At 34.7% G+C, this 17,517-nt stretch overlaps 1 protein-coding gene across 1 annotated transcript in view; it reads right to left on the reverse strand.

Annotated features, from left to right (window-relative positions):
• C2CD6 (C2 calcium dependent domain containing 6) overlaps positions 1–17,517 on the reverse strand; it is a 120,947-nt gene that overhangs the window by 24,411 nt on the left and 79,019 nt on the right. The window contains exon 12 of the mRNA XM_044670641.1: positions 1,989–2,032. Coding sequence (XP_044526576.1) covers positions 1,989–2,032 — 44 coding nt within the window. The remainder of the gene's footprint in view (positions 1–1,988; positions 2,033–17,517) is intronic.

Consider the following 17,517-nt stretch of genomic DNA (forward strand, 5'->3'; position numbering starts at 1 on the left):
TACCCCTCCCCCTCCCTCATTCCCCATCCCCATTGTGTGCAGTCCCTGTCCCAGACCATGGTCTGTAGTCGACCAGAGGAGGGAGTGGGTGGGGGAGAAATAGTCGGGGTTATCATCCAAGGATTCCCTGTGGAAGTGGGTAAAGAGGGGATTATGCTTCTGGCTCCCAATTTGGAGCATTTCTTGATAGATGCCTTATCACACAGAGTGTGGTCTAGTTAAATATTGTATTTTAAGTACATCATGGGTTAAATAAATGTTCATGAGCAGCTGGGAATCGAATTACTATGCATAAATTGTTTCTTTAGAAAATGCTATTCCAGGTTTGAATAACCAAATGACAAATATTTTAGTTTTTGTCAGGTTAGGGGAATCACTTGCTTTGTGAAACAGAGTTTAACAGAATTTTCTGTTAAGTGAAATCTTTGACCACTGAATCCTATTTTTCCATAGATTCTCATTATAAAATTAGAATACTGTTTTTATGGAAAAATATTCTAATAAATTACATTAATAACTTTTGGTAAGGAAGAAACTAAGAAGATGGCTAGCTCTGTGGCATTCTATTTTGTGCCACTCAACATAATTAGGAAGAAGTTTGCAACATATTTCTGTCCTAGTTCTCCCCTTTTTATCTTTCTAATGATCTAGCTTCCAATTTTAACCCTTACAAGGATATTTATGTTAGATTCAAGAACTTCAAAATCACATTTCAGAGGGTGCCACATGAAAATGTTTTCTTTCAAGATTTTTGGTTCTAGGAAATGAATATACCTCATTTTATTAATTTTGTAAATTTGAAATTCTGTAAACCTATTTTTTCCATTTAAAAGATCCTTGTGCAGCAGTACAAAAAAGCCAGATTTTCACTGATATGTAAGAATAAATTTTAATTATTTTTATGATACAATTTATTCTTTTGTAAAACTGAACCTACTTACATAACCTCATTAATCTTCCCTCAGATATTATGGGTCTAGCTGTCCCTTTATTTCCTTACCCTCTTAAGATATAGACCCAAGAGCCCATCTATTAATAATTTCTCCTTCCTTCATTTTTTCTTTCTCTTTTTTGTCTATCTCCATTTCTGCTTGAAAATCTAGCTTTTCTATACATAATTTCATTTTTGGAAGTTGCTTTTTCAAAGCACATTGCAATGATATATAACTTCCCTTTTTTTGGAGTGATCTCAAATCTTTACAATGATGAAGATATTTTATACAAAGAAAATAAATGAGGATGATATTTAACTTGGCTCAAGCCATACATATACGTCCAACTCTATAAAAGGTGGGGTTTATTTTTATAGTACTTAAACTTCTTGTGAACAGATTATGCTGTTTCCGATATTCATTTACACACATACTTGGGAGTTCCCAGAGTTGGTTCATAATTGTTTTCAGCCCTTTTAAAAGGCTACCTGGAAACTGCTAACATTGCTATTATAATAGGGTCTTGGGGGGGGGGGGGAAAGCAGTACAAAGGAATTGAGTAAGCATTTCCAGGTAGCTTTCCAGAACCCTGGATATGCATTTAGTCAGGATCTTATCAGACCCATTAGTGTTTTTTTCCTGAGAATTTCACCTTGGAATTTAACATGCAAAGGAATTACACCTTTTGTTTCTATGGTTTGAGAATGGAAGTCCTATTCAAAACTGTTTCAGGACACCATTGTAACACATTTAATGCCTTTTTTCCTAGTGTTTTCTTTCTCAGAGGGTACATAAATAGTATAGACGATTAAGTTTTTATTTAAATATGCTTCATATATACATATATATGCTTCAAGCCTAGTGTATGCTAATACTTCATTTTCAAAATTGAAGGTCAAATTGTACAGATGTTCTCACTAAAAACATTATTATATTTACTGTGCAAAAGGTTAGTGATACCTTTTTGGACATTTTCCCCCTTTCCATTCATAAACATTTTATTTTTGTTTAAAAAAAAAAAAAAGAAAGACTTTTATTAGGGCATGTACCCTTTACCTCAGATGGAAGAGTTTTATCTTCTTGCTTTTTTAATGAGAATTCTGCCAAGAAAAGAATAGAAATATTTTATTCTATATAAAGTCAATAATACTAATTAAACAAATTATGAAAAGTATTTAAAATTTTTTTTCTACATGTTCAAGGTAGCAAATACAATGATTTTTAAGTTGCCCAAATTAGTCAAGTAAATCTCTAATCTAATGGGAAATCTTAAAAAGGAAGTAAAGGCATATAGTAATTATATACAGAGTAACCAGATTTCACATAAGCCCATGTTGTAAGACAAAGAGACATAAATCAAGAGGAAAGGGAACTGTCAGTGTCAGGATTACTATCATCCAGGAAAGGTAGATGGAAACAAAGAAGAGATACATTCAGAGAAGCTCCTTTAGGACATGCAAATAAAACCAGTACAAAATGTCACTGAAAAGCCAGTGGACATATGATTTAGTATGTAAACACACTTTTTTTTTTTTGAGAAAGAAGAATGTTTTCAAGGAAGAGAAAAAAATGAAGAATTTAGGGAAGAAGGATGAAGGTGGGGGCCCATTGAGAGCCTCCAAATCAGGCAGTGATAAGAATGATTTCTAAGAAACACCTGATATTGATTACTTTACCAATTTGTTTCTTTTTTTTGGTAAGAGTTAGTCCTAGCTATCAGCTAAGTTAAGCCTATCTAAATTTTTTTCCTGGAAATTAAGATACTTCTTAGCAGTAATACATAATTATTTAAGTTAATCATGTAGTTATAGAATAACTCTGAAAGAAAGAATATATTTTATAGTTAAATTAGAAATCATAAGCTTTAATTTCTTTCCCTAAACCCTCCCCCCATCCAAGAAATTGACTGTTTCCCTGCTCAACTTCTCCCCATAATCACAAAACCAAAAAGCTTATTATTATAGATTACTATATTAAGGCTGAAAACACTTAGTATTCACAGACTGGAAGTTATGGCACATTGCAAACTGTAAAAAACATTTGTAAATCCCCAACTTTTCTATGTCTTTTCATTGCACCCTCTTATTGTAATACTTTATAATAATAAGTTTCCTGTTACTATCCCCATCACAAGTCCTCTTCTCTCTCTTTAAGTTCCACTTTTTCACTATAAAAACAAATTCTGTAAATTAGTTGTTTTTCCTGACAGGTATGGCAGAGGTCCTTTTGCTTATGGCAATTTGCTGGCCTTGCAATAAAACAAATTATTTCAGAAGTCTGTTTTCTAGTAATTTTTTTTTAGGTAAAGAACTTTAACAACTATTAGAGTTGGCAACTCAGATGGCACATAGGTTTTGATCTCCAGACTCCCAAAAAAGGAACTTCTGTGGAATTTTCCCAAAGTGTATACTGGGGAGATTTGAAGGACTTCCCTGGGATCATGAATTCTCCTCTATCTAGAAAGGTATGGCTCTGCATTAGTAGGAAACCAATTATTTTTTGGTGTCTAGAGATAAGATATTTGTTTTAAAAGCCAGGTTACCCCCTTCTGAACTGAAGGGAAAAAGAAACTTCTAAGTTATCCTCTTATATTTATAAAGGCAGGTATATCCTCTTGGAAGGTCCTGAAGCCAAGAAAGTCTAGAAAAAGTATGAGGTGCCTTTAGTTAAATTTGAGTATATTTTAGTGGAGAACTGTATAATAAGTTGTTTCAAAAGAGACTTGTTTCTATGAGTTAGAAGCAGGAAGGAAAACTCCACTGAGAAGTATCTGTCAGGTGAATGAATACTTGTGATATTTGTAAGAGTATTACATCTAGTTACTGATACCATTAAAAAAAAAACAAACCCAATCTTACCTTCTGTCTTAGAATCAATACTAGGTATTGGTTCCAAAGTAGAAGAGTGATAAGGGCTAGGGTTAAGTGGGATTAAGTGATTTGCCCAGGGTCACACAGATAGAAAGTGTTTAAGGTCACATTTGAACCCAGGAGCTCCCATCTTCAGGCGGAGCTCTATCCACTGAGTTGCTCCCGATATAATTTTAAGATGAATGTCTCTGCTAACAAACAAAAGAATCAATTTGAGATAACCAACAGAATCCAAAGAGTACAAGTTTAAAGACTTGGAATTCTGTGTATATGTGCATGAAACCATAAAAATGCTAATAAAGTATATCAATTTAGTACAAAAGGCAGAGAAAATAATAGCTTTGAGAATCCAGTCCTGATTTGAATGTTTTGCTAATGTATTAATGTGAGTTTAGTAAGTTCACGTGTTTAGTAAGTCAATTGTGAATAAGTATAAAACCTGGATGTTTTCATATTTTAATAAAGGAAAAGTAGGACCTTATCAAAGTAGGAGAATTTCCATTGTAAGAGTAGTAACTGAGGCCTTAGCTTCATAATGAGAAATTCTAAATAACATCCCATCTAAAACTCCATTAGGGCAACTATGACAAGCATGGAGAAAAAATAGCTCATTCAGTTTGGAATAACAAAAGGTAGGGCCATTAAACTAGGTAAAATTTGGTCCAAGACAGCTAGGGATTCCTCTGATAAATTATTCTGGTCCTTGTATAGAACTTTTGATTATTACATACTAAAAATAATTTAATAAAGGCTATTAAAGGGTTATATTCTGGACAAATGAAATACTTCAATTCAAAAAGATCTCATGGCTCTATAACTTTTTCCACCACCCTCTATTTATGATAACATGGGGGAGAGGGGAATCTCCCATTAATGTCATCTCCTTAAGAGAAAAGATTGTACATTGTGAAGCAAGAGGGAATTACCATTAAAATATACTACCCATATATAGCCCTTCTAACCTTGCAGCCTGAAGAAAAGATACCCAAACATTTGATGAGGGCTCTATAGCAGTTATTTGTCCCAAGCCATCCTTTAGAGGCTTTCATCCAAATTGGGAGGATATAACTGATTTATTAGATATTCTTCTCTCTCCTGGGGAAAAATTGCTGTTATTGAAACTACTAACAGATTAATCATAGCAGGACTACACAGGGTCAAAATGCCCAGCAAAAACAACCAAAACAAAACCCCTCTGAGACCCCAACCTTTCTGCTCACCCTTTCCCCACCCCAATATTCTTAAATCTGTGTTGGCCACATCTTCTACTGATGTAGAATTATTAAAGTATGCCTTATCAGTAGTTATAAAAGTTGAGGGAGGTCCTCCACCCTCTAAATCTCAAAATTCTCTAACTAGGGAAGCTATAGAAGGTATTGAACCTATCATTAATGCTCTAAGGGACAAAGATATTATTCCATGTAAATTGCCCTGTAATACCCCTATACTATCTGTTTAAAAAACCTAAACCAGGACCTGATGGTAAACCTACCACTTCGTACAAGACACTTATGTCATTAATTCCTATGTAATTCTTTGACATCAAGTGGTATCTAACCCTGCTACTTTTGTTTTTTTCCATTCCTTTTAGTACAAAGTGATTACTTTGATTTACATTACTTGATTTTTGTTCAGCTATTTATAGCATACTTATTCACCTAGATTATTAGTATCTTTTCACATTTACCTGGAAAAAGACTCAATGAGCATAAACAATATTGCCACAAGAAAGCCCCACCTTGTTTCCTCAATTCTTACAACAAGATTTAGCTTCCATCTCCTTTGAGGACTCCACCCTGGTTCAATACATTGATGATTTTCTATCGGCTGTACCTACTGATGATATTTGTGAGAGGGACAGTTGCCATTTACTATTCCAACTTCACCAAAAAGGACATTAAGTCTCTAAATCCAAAAGTAGAGTGGTGTTACCCTCAGGTTGAACAGTTCTCCAATATGAAGGCACCAGTGATATCTAAAACATGGCCAAACTTCCAGCAACTGATAGCCCCAAAGACTAAGAAGCAACTTCAAGTTATCCATAGGTGGCACAGAGCAGCAGGACATTTCCATCAGTGGATCATATTATTTGGTGAGATTAATAAACCTTTAACTGCTTTCATCAAAGACTGTTTCAGAACCATTGCAACGTCAGCCAGAACATCTGATTGCCTTAGACACCTTGAAAAAGTCTCTCCTGTCAGCACCAACTCTTGGATTGACAGATTACAACAAATCCTTTACTCTATTTGCATATGAAGAAAGGAGGATTGTATCTGGGGTGCCTGCTCAGTAATTTAGACCTCTTCATCCTAAAACTTACTATTCAATTTTTTTACTATTTATATGTGTGTATGTATGTTTTTAAAGATTAAATAAAACATGGCAATAGACATATGAGATCATAGGGAACAGTTTATCTTTTCCACCTTCACAACTAACCTTAAAATTCCACACACCATTTCCCCCATCTCCTTAAAATTCACTTGGCACATGAATGTAGGAAAGGACTAGATGATCCAAGAGATGCTTAGAACATTGTGTAAGGTCACAAATTAAGATCATAGCATCAGAATCCCTTGTCTGGAGAAGGGAGCTGGGAAAGAAAAATCAGACTAGAGAGACACAGATTTACCTCCACATTTCAAGAAAGAATATAAAGTTGGAGTGGGGGGAAAAGGAGACAATCTCTGTCTCAGAGACAGATAAGGTCTGCCACACTCACATGAATGCTGTATAAGTGAAGTTGGTTGGGAAGGGAGGGACAGGAATGGAAGAGCCCTGATATGTTAGGAGGGTAGACAGTGTAACAGGATCAAAGTGGACACTGACCTTGTCTGACAGCACCATACTGGAAGGAACTCTCATACTGCAGAGTTCCCATTTTTATCTGTTACAGGAGTTGGGGGAAAGGATTGAGCTCATTGAATAGGGAGACCTATTTTGAGATAACTCAGAGGGTCCTGAATGTGGATGGGGACCATCTAAGAAAGAAGAGCCTGATGAACAGAACAAGAGCTTGTTGATTAATGCAAGTTCCAGGACTTTTGGTTACAAACCATGTCCCGCAAAGACTGAAGGTATCAGGCATCTACCTAAGTAAGACTAATATGCATCAGCTCTAGCTTGTGGGACCTGCCCAATCTAACCCTGATAAGGTTTTGACACTGTCTTGCAGTACAGAAGTGAGGGAGGGCAAGCTGAAAGCCTTGGTTTGACTCTAGCCATAGCAGCTGACATCCAGACCACACTATCTAGCTCTAATGGCAAGGATTTTGAAGACAAGGAGGATCCATTTGGCTCAATCAAATATCAGGTGGTAGTGAAATCCACATGTGGCTTTGTTTTAAAATCAAGCATTACTATCAAGTCAATCAATATGGCACCCACTGATAAGGATATGAATATATGCCAGTTCTATGATGGCAAGTTAGAAAGCAACCTAGGCTGCTATATCAATCATAGCTGCAATCCTAACCTGTTTGTCCAGAATGTCTTCATCAATACCCATGACCTTCTTTTCCGGTAGGTGCCTTTTTGTCAGCAAGGGGATATGTGGTGGGACAGAATTGGCCTGGGACTATAACTACAAGGTGGAAAGCATGCTGTGGAGTGTCAAGGATAGCTTCTTTAGTGAAGTGAAGGGAAGAGAAGCTTCAAGGTTATCCTCTAGCTTCCCTTATGAAATATTGTTTGGCCACCCTCTACTAAAAGGTAAACCTTTCTCTTCAAAATATACTTCACTGTTTGGAGGAGACATTTTGGTTTCCTTCTACATAAGATCTCTGCAAAAGAGACTGAAATAACTCCATAAAGCAGGAATAGCAGTGCAGACAGGCCCACTGGACTTCTCTGTACACAATTTATAGCCTGGTGACAGAGTCTATGTTAAGAAATTTCAACAGGGGGCAGCTGGGTGGCTCAGTGGATTGAGAGTCAGACCTAGAGACAGGAGGTCCTAGGTTCAAATCCAGCCTCAGACACTTCCCAGCTGTGTGACCCTGGGCAAGTCACTTGACCCCCATTGCCTACCCTTACCAATCTTCTACCTATAAGTCAATACACAGAAGTTAAGGGTTTAAAAAAAATTAAAAAAAAAATATATATATATATAAAAAAGAAATTTCAACAAACCGGAGGTTCCAAAGCAGCTTGGGAAGTGTTGTTAATAACCCCAATAGCAATCAAAGTAGAAGATTCATTAATCCACTGTTCACACACAAAAGGCTGCAAGAACTCATAATAAGTGATCTTTAAAATAAACATAATATTTACTCTTGTGCTTTCATCATTAACCCAAACTACTACCCATAACCCTGGCTAACATAACTAAAAGAGATTGCTCAACTTCTATTGATGAGTAGATGATGCTAGTTACATAGTTTGCATTTGATCTTATACTTTTAGGAATTAATATACTGAAAAGAATGAGGGACTTGGTCCTATATGTAGATATAGGATAAAATATGCTTTGTTCCTATAGCCCTGTGTAAAAATTCCACCACAAAGCTAAATCTATGACCATATATATACTTGGTTAGTCCATTCTTGATAGTTGCAATCTTCATTTTCTTTATCATTCTATCTGCAATATCTCCCCTGTTTATCATTTTTTATTATTTTTATTATATATTATTTTTCTTCTGAATATGCTTCTACTTGCAATGGGGAGGGATATGTTCATTGTGAATGGGAGTTTCTAACAGGAGGTCACGTACAATTTAAAAAGGGTTCTCTCATGTCTATGTACAACTGTGATGTAAAAAGTAGAAGACAGCTTTCGCAGCTTTCCAATTGTAGCCTAAAACAACCCATTAATACAGACAGATAATTGGAGCTCTATGTTGGCATATTATAGTAGAAAAACAATGGCCCTTGTCAAAGGCAGGTATCATAAAACCCTATGCTCAAGTAACTAGCATCATATGTCATCCTAGTTAACAAGCAATGGTAACCAGGAAGAATTCTGTACTCCTTTTTCCTAAAACCAATACAGCCACAGATTGAATAGAAATTAGTGTTACCATTGAAACTCACATTATAATAGGTTTCTAGCTAAAACAAGCTCAGATTATAGACTGTGGATGTTGAGTCTGCCACCACATAGAACACTATGGCTCTGACCTGGGGATTGTCCTTGCTACAAACATTGCTAAAATACAGTTGTTAGCTAGTGAAGAAACTATCCCTGCAGAATCTCTCTCCCTTTATCCCTTTTCTCTCTATGCTCACTGGTTAATGATACTGCCTCTGTTTTTAATATGACAGGCTTCTCCAGATCAGCAGACATTACATTTGACACCCTTGACCAACCTCTGTAAACCTAATACATGGAAAAGATAACTCCCTTAGTTCTTTTTTTTTAAATTTAGAATATTTTCCCATGGTTACATGATTCATGTTCTTTCCGTCTCCCCCAACACCCCCCTCCCCACCCAGCTGACATGCAATTCCACTGGGTTTTATATGTATCATTGATTAAGACCTATTTCCATATTATTGATAGTTGCACTAGGGTGATCTTTTTGCGTCTACATCTACATCCCCAATAATATCCCCATCAGCCCATGTGTTCAAGCAGTTGTTTTTTTCTTCTGTGTTTCTACTCCCACAGTTCTTCCTCTGAATATGGCTAGTTTTCTTTCTTATAAGTCCCTCAGAATTGTCCTGGATCATTGCATTGCTGCTAACAGAGAACTCCATTACATTCACACAGTGTAACAGTCTCTGTGTACAATATTCTCCTGAATCTGCTCCTTTCATTCTGTATCAATTTCTGGAGGTCATTCCAGTTCACGTGGAATTCCTCCAGTTTATTATTCCTTTGAGCACAATAGTATTCCATCACCAACAGATACCACAATTTGTTCAGCCATTCCCCAGTTGAAGGGCATACCCTCATTTTCCAATTTTTTGCCACCACAAAAGAGTGTGGCCATAAATATTTTTGTACAAGTCTTTTTCCCTATGACCTCTATGGGGTATAAACCCAGCAGTGGTATAGCTGGATCAAAGGGCAGACAGACTTTTATATCCCTTTGAGCATAGTTCCAAATTGCCATCCAGAATGTTTGGATCAATTCACAACTCCACCAGCAATGCATTAATGTCCCAATTTTGCCACATCCCCTCCAACATTCACCACTTTCCTTTGATGTCATGTTAGCTAATCTGCTAGGTGAACTTCCTTAGTTCTAAGATCAAAAAGCCCCCCTTTCTAGAAAAACCCCACTAGCATCATTTCTTCTTTATGTCACATTAATATATTCAATTGATACCCCCTAATTTTTAGGAATGGTCAAATGCAATTATATTCTTTCAGTGCCACATATAGAGCTGAGGGTTTTGTGTGTGCAAAGGCAAGTAACACAGGCCTATACATATGCAAACCTTACCTATAGTAACATAGTTTTGGATTTCTGACAAAGTTTAGAGATCAACTCTGGGGGCTGGTTACCCCACCCAATTATTTGTCTATGGAAGTAAAGCTTATGTTTTTCTTCCCTCCAGATGGTCAGGAACCTATGGTGTTGCTTCTCTCTAATTATGAGTGACTGTCTTTAATCATAGTAAGAATGCTAGAAAAGATATTATAAGGGAATAGGGGCATACTGGCATCAAAGATTTAAAGGAGAGATCCTGACAATTGGATGGCTGAAGCTATTTATGTCAAGAGATTTTTCTAAACCCTTCTTGCATGGGTTGGCGTGGTCATTCTGTGAAATCCACAAAAAATTAGAAATATGTCAGCTGAGGTAGAGAGACTAGTACAATACATAACATCTGTAACCAGTGCCAGATCTAAATTGCAAGTGGATAACAATTCACTTACATAAGTGGCATTTTAAAATCACCTACTACTTAATCTCCTCACTACAGGCCAAGAGGAAGCATATGCCATTATTACGCAAAGTTGCTTCATATATTAACCACACAGGAGAAATGACAGATGTTAATTTCTTCTGAAGTACTTTACCCAAAATTCAGTGCATTGCTGATGAAACACATGTTTTTGAAACCAGGCCCTGGCGGGATCCAGCATAATAGTTTTCTTTGCATTCCTAATTTTCAGGAAGTGGCAATTTCGCTATTATACTAATATGGGTTCTTGCCATCCTGCTGATTATACCCATTGTCCATCCAATTAGATACTAATTATTGATCTAAGATTCATTCAAAAGCTATTCCATACTTTTAGTGACTTTGATGATAGCATAAAAGCCACCAAAATATGAATATGATATTTATAATCCATATAACATGAATATCCAAATGATGATCTCTTTGATGAGGATGATTCTAGTCATGACAATCTACATGGCTTGTAATTTGACCTGTTTCACTTATATGTTCTTTGTATTCTTTAATCTGTTTGGTAAAATATATGAGTTCCTTTAGATAAGTAATTTTGTAAATTAAATCTTCCCACCTCACCCCACTACAGAAAATAGCAACACAACCATCAAATTCCCACTCTAATTTGGAATGATAAGTTTACAAGAACTGTGCAATATGTTATCATAGTGCTATAATTTGCCAATCATATAATATATAAATTTTTAGCAGATTATACTGGAAGGCTTGTTTATACAATGTATATTTTATAATAATAATTGCGCTGTTACCATGACAACTAGGAAACATTGCCCCCTCATGTCACCTGAGCAAGTCCTCATGATAGGAATGGATATAAACAAAAGGGTCACTTTAAACTACCCAATGTCCTAAGGGCTGCCAGAGATTTAATGCACGATGTGAAGATTCTATCTGAAAGGTACATTCCCTGGCAGAGCTTTTGAGTCAATTAGTCTCTAAAAATATGGAGTTGTTAAAGATATTAGAAACCCTAACATTTATGTGATTCAGAAGAAATTTTTGATGGACACCCTTTCAGTTTCCAATTCTTGGACACTACAAAAACAGCCGCTATAAATATTTTGGTACAAGTAGGTCCTTTTGTCCTGTCTTTGTCCTCTTTGGAATACAGACCTAGTAGTCTGGATTAAAGGGTGTGCACAGTTTTATAGCCCTCTAGGCATGGTTCCAGTTTAATTGCTCTCTGGAATGACTGGATCAGTTCACAACTCCACCAACAGTGTATTAGTGTCCCAGTTTTCTGACATCCCCTCTAACACTTGTCATTTTAGCTAATCTGATAGGTATGTGGTAGTATCTCAGTGTTGTTTTAATTTGCATTTCTCCAGTCAATAGTGATTTGGAGCATTTTTTCAAATGACTTTAGTTTTTATTTCCTCATCTGAGAATTGCCTATTCGTATTGACCATTTATCAAATGGGAAATGATTTGTGTTCTTAATAAATTTAAGACAATTCTCTATTTGAGAGATTAACTTTTTTTTTTCAGTTCATTATTTCCCTTCTAGTGTTGGTTGCATTGGATTTATACAAAAACTTTTAAATGTAATCAGTCATTTATTTTACATCTTGTAATATTCTCTATGCTTTCTTCGGTCATAAATTCTTCCCTCATCCATAGATTTGGCAGGTACCAGATTGTTTTGAAGGTTACTGCTTTATAATAGAGTTTGAGATCAATAGAGTAGGCCACCTTCCTTCATATTTTTCATTAATTTACTTAATGTTCTTGACCTTTTGTTCTTCCAGATGAATTCTGTTATTTTTTCTAGCTCTGTAAGATAATTGTTTGGTAGTTTGTTTGGCACTGAATAGGTAAATGAATTACAGTAGAACTGTACTTTTTATTATATTGTCAGCCTACCCATGAGCAATTAATGTTTTTCTAATTGTTTACATCTGAGTGTGTAAAAAGTGTTTTGGAGTTGTGGTCATATAGTTCCTGGGTTTGTTTTGGCAGACAGACTCCCAGGTATTTTATATTTTCTCCAGTAATTTTAAATAGGATTTCCCTTTCTCTCTCTTACTGTTGGTAGTATAAAGAAATGTTAATGATTTGTGTGGGTTTATTTTATATTCTGCAATTTTGCTAAAGTTGTTTATCATTTTGATTAGTTTTTTGGTTGATTCTCTGGGGTTTTCTCTCTCTCTCTCTGTATTGCCTAATCTAATTCTTTCTATTTCTTTTTCTTCTCTTATTGCTATATATAACATTGCTAATACAGTATTGAATAGTAAGTAATGTGATAGTAGGCATCCATGCTTTATCCATGATCTTATTGGGAGGGCTTCTCATTTATCCTCATTACTTAGGGGTCGGCAACTTATGGCTCTCGAGTCATACCTGGCTCTTTTAAGGGCCAGATATGGCTCTTTCTGCAGGAGCCATAAAGTCAATTTTTTTCAGGTGCTGTTACAGGAGCGCACACTGTGAGCACTGTACAGCTCTCACGAAATTACGTTTTAAAAAATGTTGCATTTATGGCTCTCACAGCCAAAAAGGTTGCCGACCCCTGCTTATTACTGGTAATACCTGCTGATGATTTTAGATAGATGATGCTATTTATCATTTTAAGAATGTTCTCTAGTGTTTTTAAAGGCTTTTTCTGCATCTATTGAAATAATCATATTTCTAATGGTTTTTCTTATTGGTCAGTTATGCTGATAGTTTTCCTCATAATGAACTATCCCTGAATTCCTAGTATAAAATCCACCTGGTCATAGTGTATAATCCTTATAATATATTGCTGTAATCTCCTTGCTAGTATTTAAAATTTTTGCATTAATATTCATTAGAGAGATTGGTCTATAGTTTTCTTTCTGTTTTTTTCTTCTTCTTGATTTAGGGATTAATACCATATTTGTGTCATAAAAGGAATTTGGTAGAATTTTTCCATATAATTTATATAGTATTGGAATTGTTCTTTAAATGTTGGGTAGAATCCACTTGTGAATCTAATTGGACGTGGGGCTTTTTTCCCCCAGAAGTTCATTGATGGCTTGTTCCATTTCTTTTCCTAAGATGTTGTAAATATTGTATTTCCGGTTCTATTAATCTGGGCAATTTTTTTTTATTTTTTAAAAATTTACCTATCTTGTTCAGATTGTCAGATTTATTACTTTAATTTCTTCTTTATTGGTTATGAATTTGATTTTTTCATTTTTAATACTGATAATTTGATTTTTTGTATCAAATTAACTAATGGTTTTGTCTTTTATTGGATTAGTTTTTTTTAAAAACCAGTTCCCCGTTTTATTATTATTTCAATGGTTTTCTTATTTTCAGTTTTATTAACTTCTCCTTTGATTTCCAGGATTTCTAATTTGGTATTTTAATTGGGGTTTTAAATTTTTTTCTTTTTCTAGTTTTTTTAGTTGCACATCCAATTTATTAATCTGTTTTTTTCTCTATTTTACCAATGCAAACAATGAGAGATTATAAAATTTCTCCCAAGTACTGCTTTGGCTACATTCCCCCCGCCCCCAAATTTTGATATGTTGTCTCCTTGTTGTAATTCTCTTTAATGAAATTGTTGATTATTTAATGTTTTGTTCTTTGACCCACTCATTCTTTAGAATAAGGTTAGTTTCCAATTGATTTTTAGTCTTTTTTTTCTGCAGTCCTTTGTTGAGTTGTTTTTTTTTTATAGATTGAGTTAATTTTTATAGCATGGTTCTGCTTTTCTGCATTTGGTTGTGAGGCTTTTATGTCCTATTATATGGTCAATTTTTGTGACAAGCCATGTACTTCAGAGAAAAAGGTATATTCCCTTCTATTTCCCTCCAGAGATATATCAAATCTTACTTTTCTAAAATTTTATCTATCCCCTTAATTTTTGTCTTATTTCTTGGGGTTGATTCATCTAATTCTAAGTGAGGAAGGTTAATATGTCCTACTAATGTACTTTTATTATCTATTTACTCCTGTAACTCATATACCTTCTTCTTTAGGAATTTGGATGTTATGCAATTTGGTGCATATTTGTTTAGTATTGATATTACTTCATTGTCTATGGTACCTTTTATCAAGAGGAAATATCCTTCCTTATCTCTTCTAATCAGACTGGTTTGCATTTTTGCTTTGTTTGAGATCACAATTGCTATCCCTGCTTTTTTAACTTTAGCTGAAGCATAATAGATTCTGCTCCATTTTAATTTTAATTTAATTTAAAATTAATTTAATTTTTAAATTTAATTTAACTTGAATTTAACTTTACTTTGTGTGTGTCCCCCTGCTTTAAATGTGTTTTTTGTTTGTTTGTTTTGTTTTTGTAGACAGCATATTGTAAGAGTCTGGCTTTTAATCCACTTTGATATCCTCTTTCATTTTATGGATAAGTCCATCCTATTCACATTCACAATTATAATTAATAATTGTGTGTTTCATTTAATCTTACTTTCTCCATTTATCCTTTTCTTTCTGTCCCTTTTAGCCATTCCTTTTTCATAAACATTTTGCTTCTGATTACTGCCTTTCCTAGTTTACCTTTCTTTTTATCTGTCCCCTGCTTTTCTTATTCTCTCTCTTCTCTTAGTACTTTCCTGTAGGGTAAGATAGATTTCTATAACCAACTGTGTGTGGATGTTATTTCTGCTTTGCCTCAATTTCAATGAGAGTAAAGTTCAAGTATTGCCTTTCCCATCTTCCTCTTCACTTTATATTCCATCATATGAGATAATGTACCTCTATGTTTCTCTCATTTTCTATTTTCCCAGTATGTTCCTCTTTCTTAGCTCTTAATTTTGTTTTTTTGGATATCCTACTATCATAATCAAATTGCTCCCTGCTCTCTCATCTCCTCCCTCTCACTGTCCTAATAGTGATAAAGTTCCTAAGTAGCATCAGTATCCTAAGGACTTTAGGTAACTTAAGTATCAAGTATCATGGATATTTTAAGTATCTTAATTATTACCTTCCCAAGTAGTGATGTAACCAGTTTAATTCCATTCGATCTCGATTACCCTAAGTATATTAAATTCTTTAAGTATCTCTTTCATCACAGATGAAACTTAGTTAATACTTTCTCAGGTAGGAAGGTAATTAAGTCCTTTGAGTCCCTCAAAATTTCTATTTAGCCTTTTCTGTTTCTCTTGAGTGTCAAAGTTGATTATTTTTTTCAGTCAGGAATGCCTGAAAGTCTTCTATTTCATTAAATATCCATTTCTTTTCCAAGAGCATTATACTCTGTTTCTCTGATAAGTGATTCTTGGTTGTAGTCCTAGATCCTTTGCCTTGAGGAGTATCATATTCCATGCCTACTGGTCCTTTAATGTAAAAACTGCTAGGTTTCATATAATTCTGACTGTGCTCCATGATATTTGATTTTTTTTCTGGCTGCTTGTAGTATTTTTCTCCTTAGTCTGGGAGTTCTGGAATTTGACTATAATAGTCCTGGGATTTTAGAATTTGGAATCTCTTTCAGGAGGTGGTTGGTTGGATTCTTACAATTTCTATTTTCCTCTCATGTTCAAAAACATGAGGGCAGTTGTGTCTTGATAATTTCTTGCAATATGGTGTCCAGGCTATTTTTTTATATAATTTGTCTTTCCTGGATCTATTTTCCAGGTCAGTTGATTTTCCAGTGAGATATTTTCAGATTTTCTTCTAATTTTGTATTCTTTTGAATTTGTTCATTATTTCCTGATGTCTTATGGAGTCATTAGTTACTATTTGTCCAATTCTAATTTTTAAGAAGCCATTTTCTTGTCTGAGGTTTTGAACTTCCCTTTTTTAGGCACAAAGAGACACAAAGAGATCATTAAAATAATCTGTAACTGTTCCTTTCCCTTGTCCCACTCATGGAATCAATTGTCAACTACTATCAAATTTACTACAACAAGGTCCATTACAATAGTGAAAGGCTTTCCATTCATCCAACCAATATATAGAATGCAACTATCCTTTCCTCTCCAAACATATCCTCACTTCTCTTTTGAACTATTTTATATAAAATGACCATCCTGCCTCCTTCTCTTTTTACCTTCTTTTGTCAATAATTCGCACTGCTATTATATTCATCTGTTAAGATACAAAGGTCTCACCAGGTGACTCTTTTACTCAAAAATCTTCAGTAGCTTCCCATTGCCTGCTAAAACAAAAAACAAAAAAAAAACTCCTTTACTTGGTCTTTTATGCCTTCCACATTTTGGGATCAATCTTCCTTTTCAGCATTATTTCAAACTATTCACCCTCATGCAACTTACAATCCAGCCAAAATGGACAAATTTCCCCACTCTTCACCTTTCCAAATTTTTGTGCAGGTTGTACCCTTTGGCAGAAAAACATTTTCTCTCTATATTATTAATATCCTTTCTCTGCTTTAAGGCCAAGTTCAAGTGCCATGTCCTCCACAAAGCTCAGAATATTGACCAGTCTGTGTAATGATCTTTCTCACCTAATTTTTATAGCATTACTACATTTTTCCTCTGCTCTTAATGTTGAATATTTTATCATATTCATCTGAGTACATGTTTTATCTTTTCAATTAAATTATAAGCTTCTTGAATTCAGAGACTATATAATTTTTTTTTATTTTTGAACTCCAATATCCCCAGCACTTTCCACAGTGCTTCACATAATAGGTACTTTAAAAATATCTACTGAATTATTTGTTGAATTAAAATATTAAATTTATTAAATTGTCTTAGATGCCTGAAAGGTATAACTATATTCATCTAATTTCCTTTTTTTAGGTGAACTTTACATTGAAAACACTCAGTGGATTTGCAATCTTATTGATATGTATATATTCTTCCCATAAGTACAGATTCACTTGAGTCCTCCACAGCAGATATATCCAACATTCTAAAGGCCTTTCTAGGTATTTTTAAATATTGATT

The sequence above is a fragment of the Gracilinanus agilis genome, chromosome 3 (genome assembly GCF_016433145.1).
Source record: "Gracilinanus agilis isolate LMUSP501 chromosome 3, AgileGrace, whole genome shotgun sequence".
Lineage (NCBI taxonomy): Eukaryota > Metazoa > Chordata > Mammalia > Didelphimorphia > Didelphidae > Gracilinanus > Gracilinanus agilis.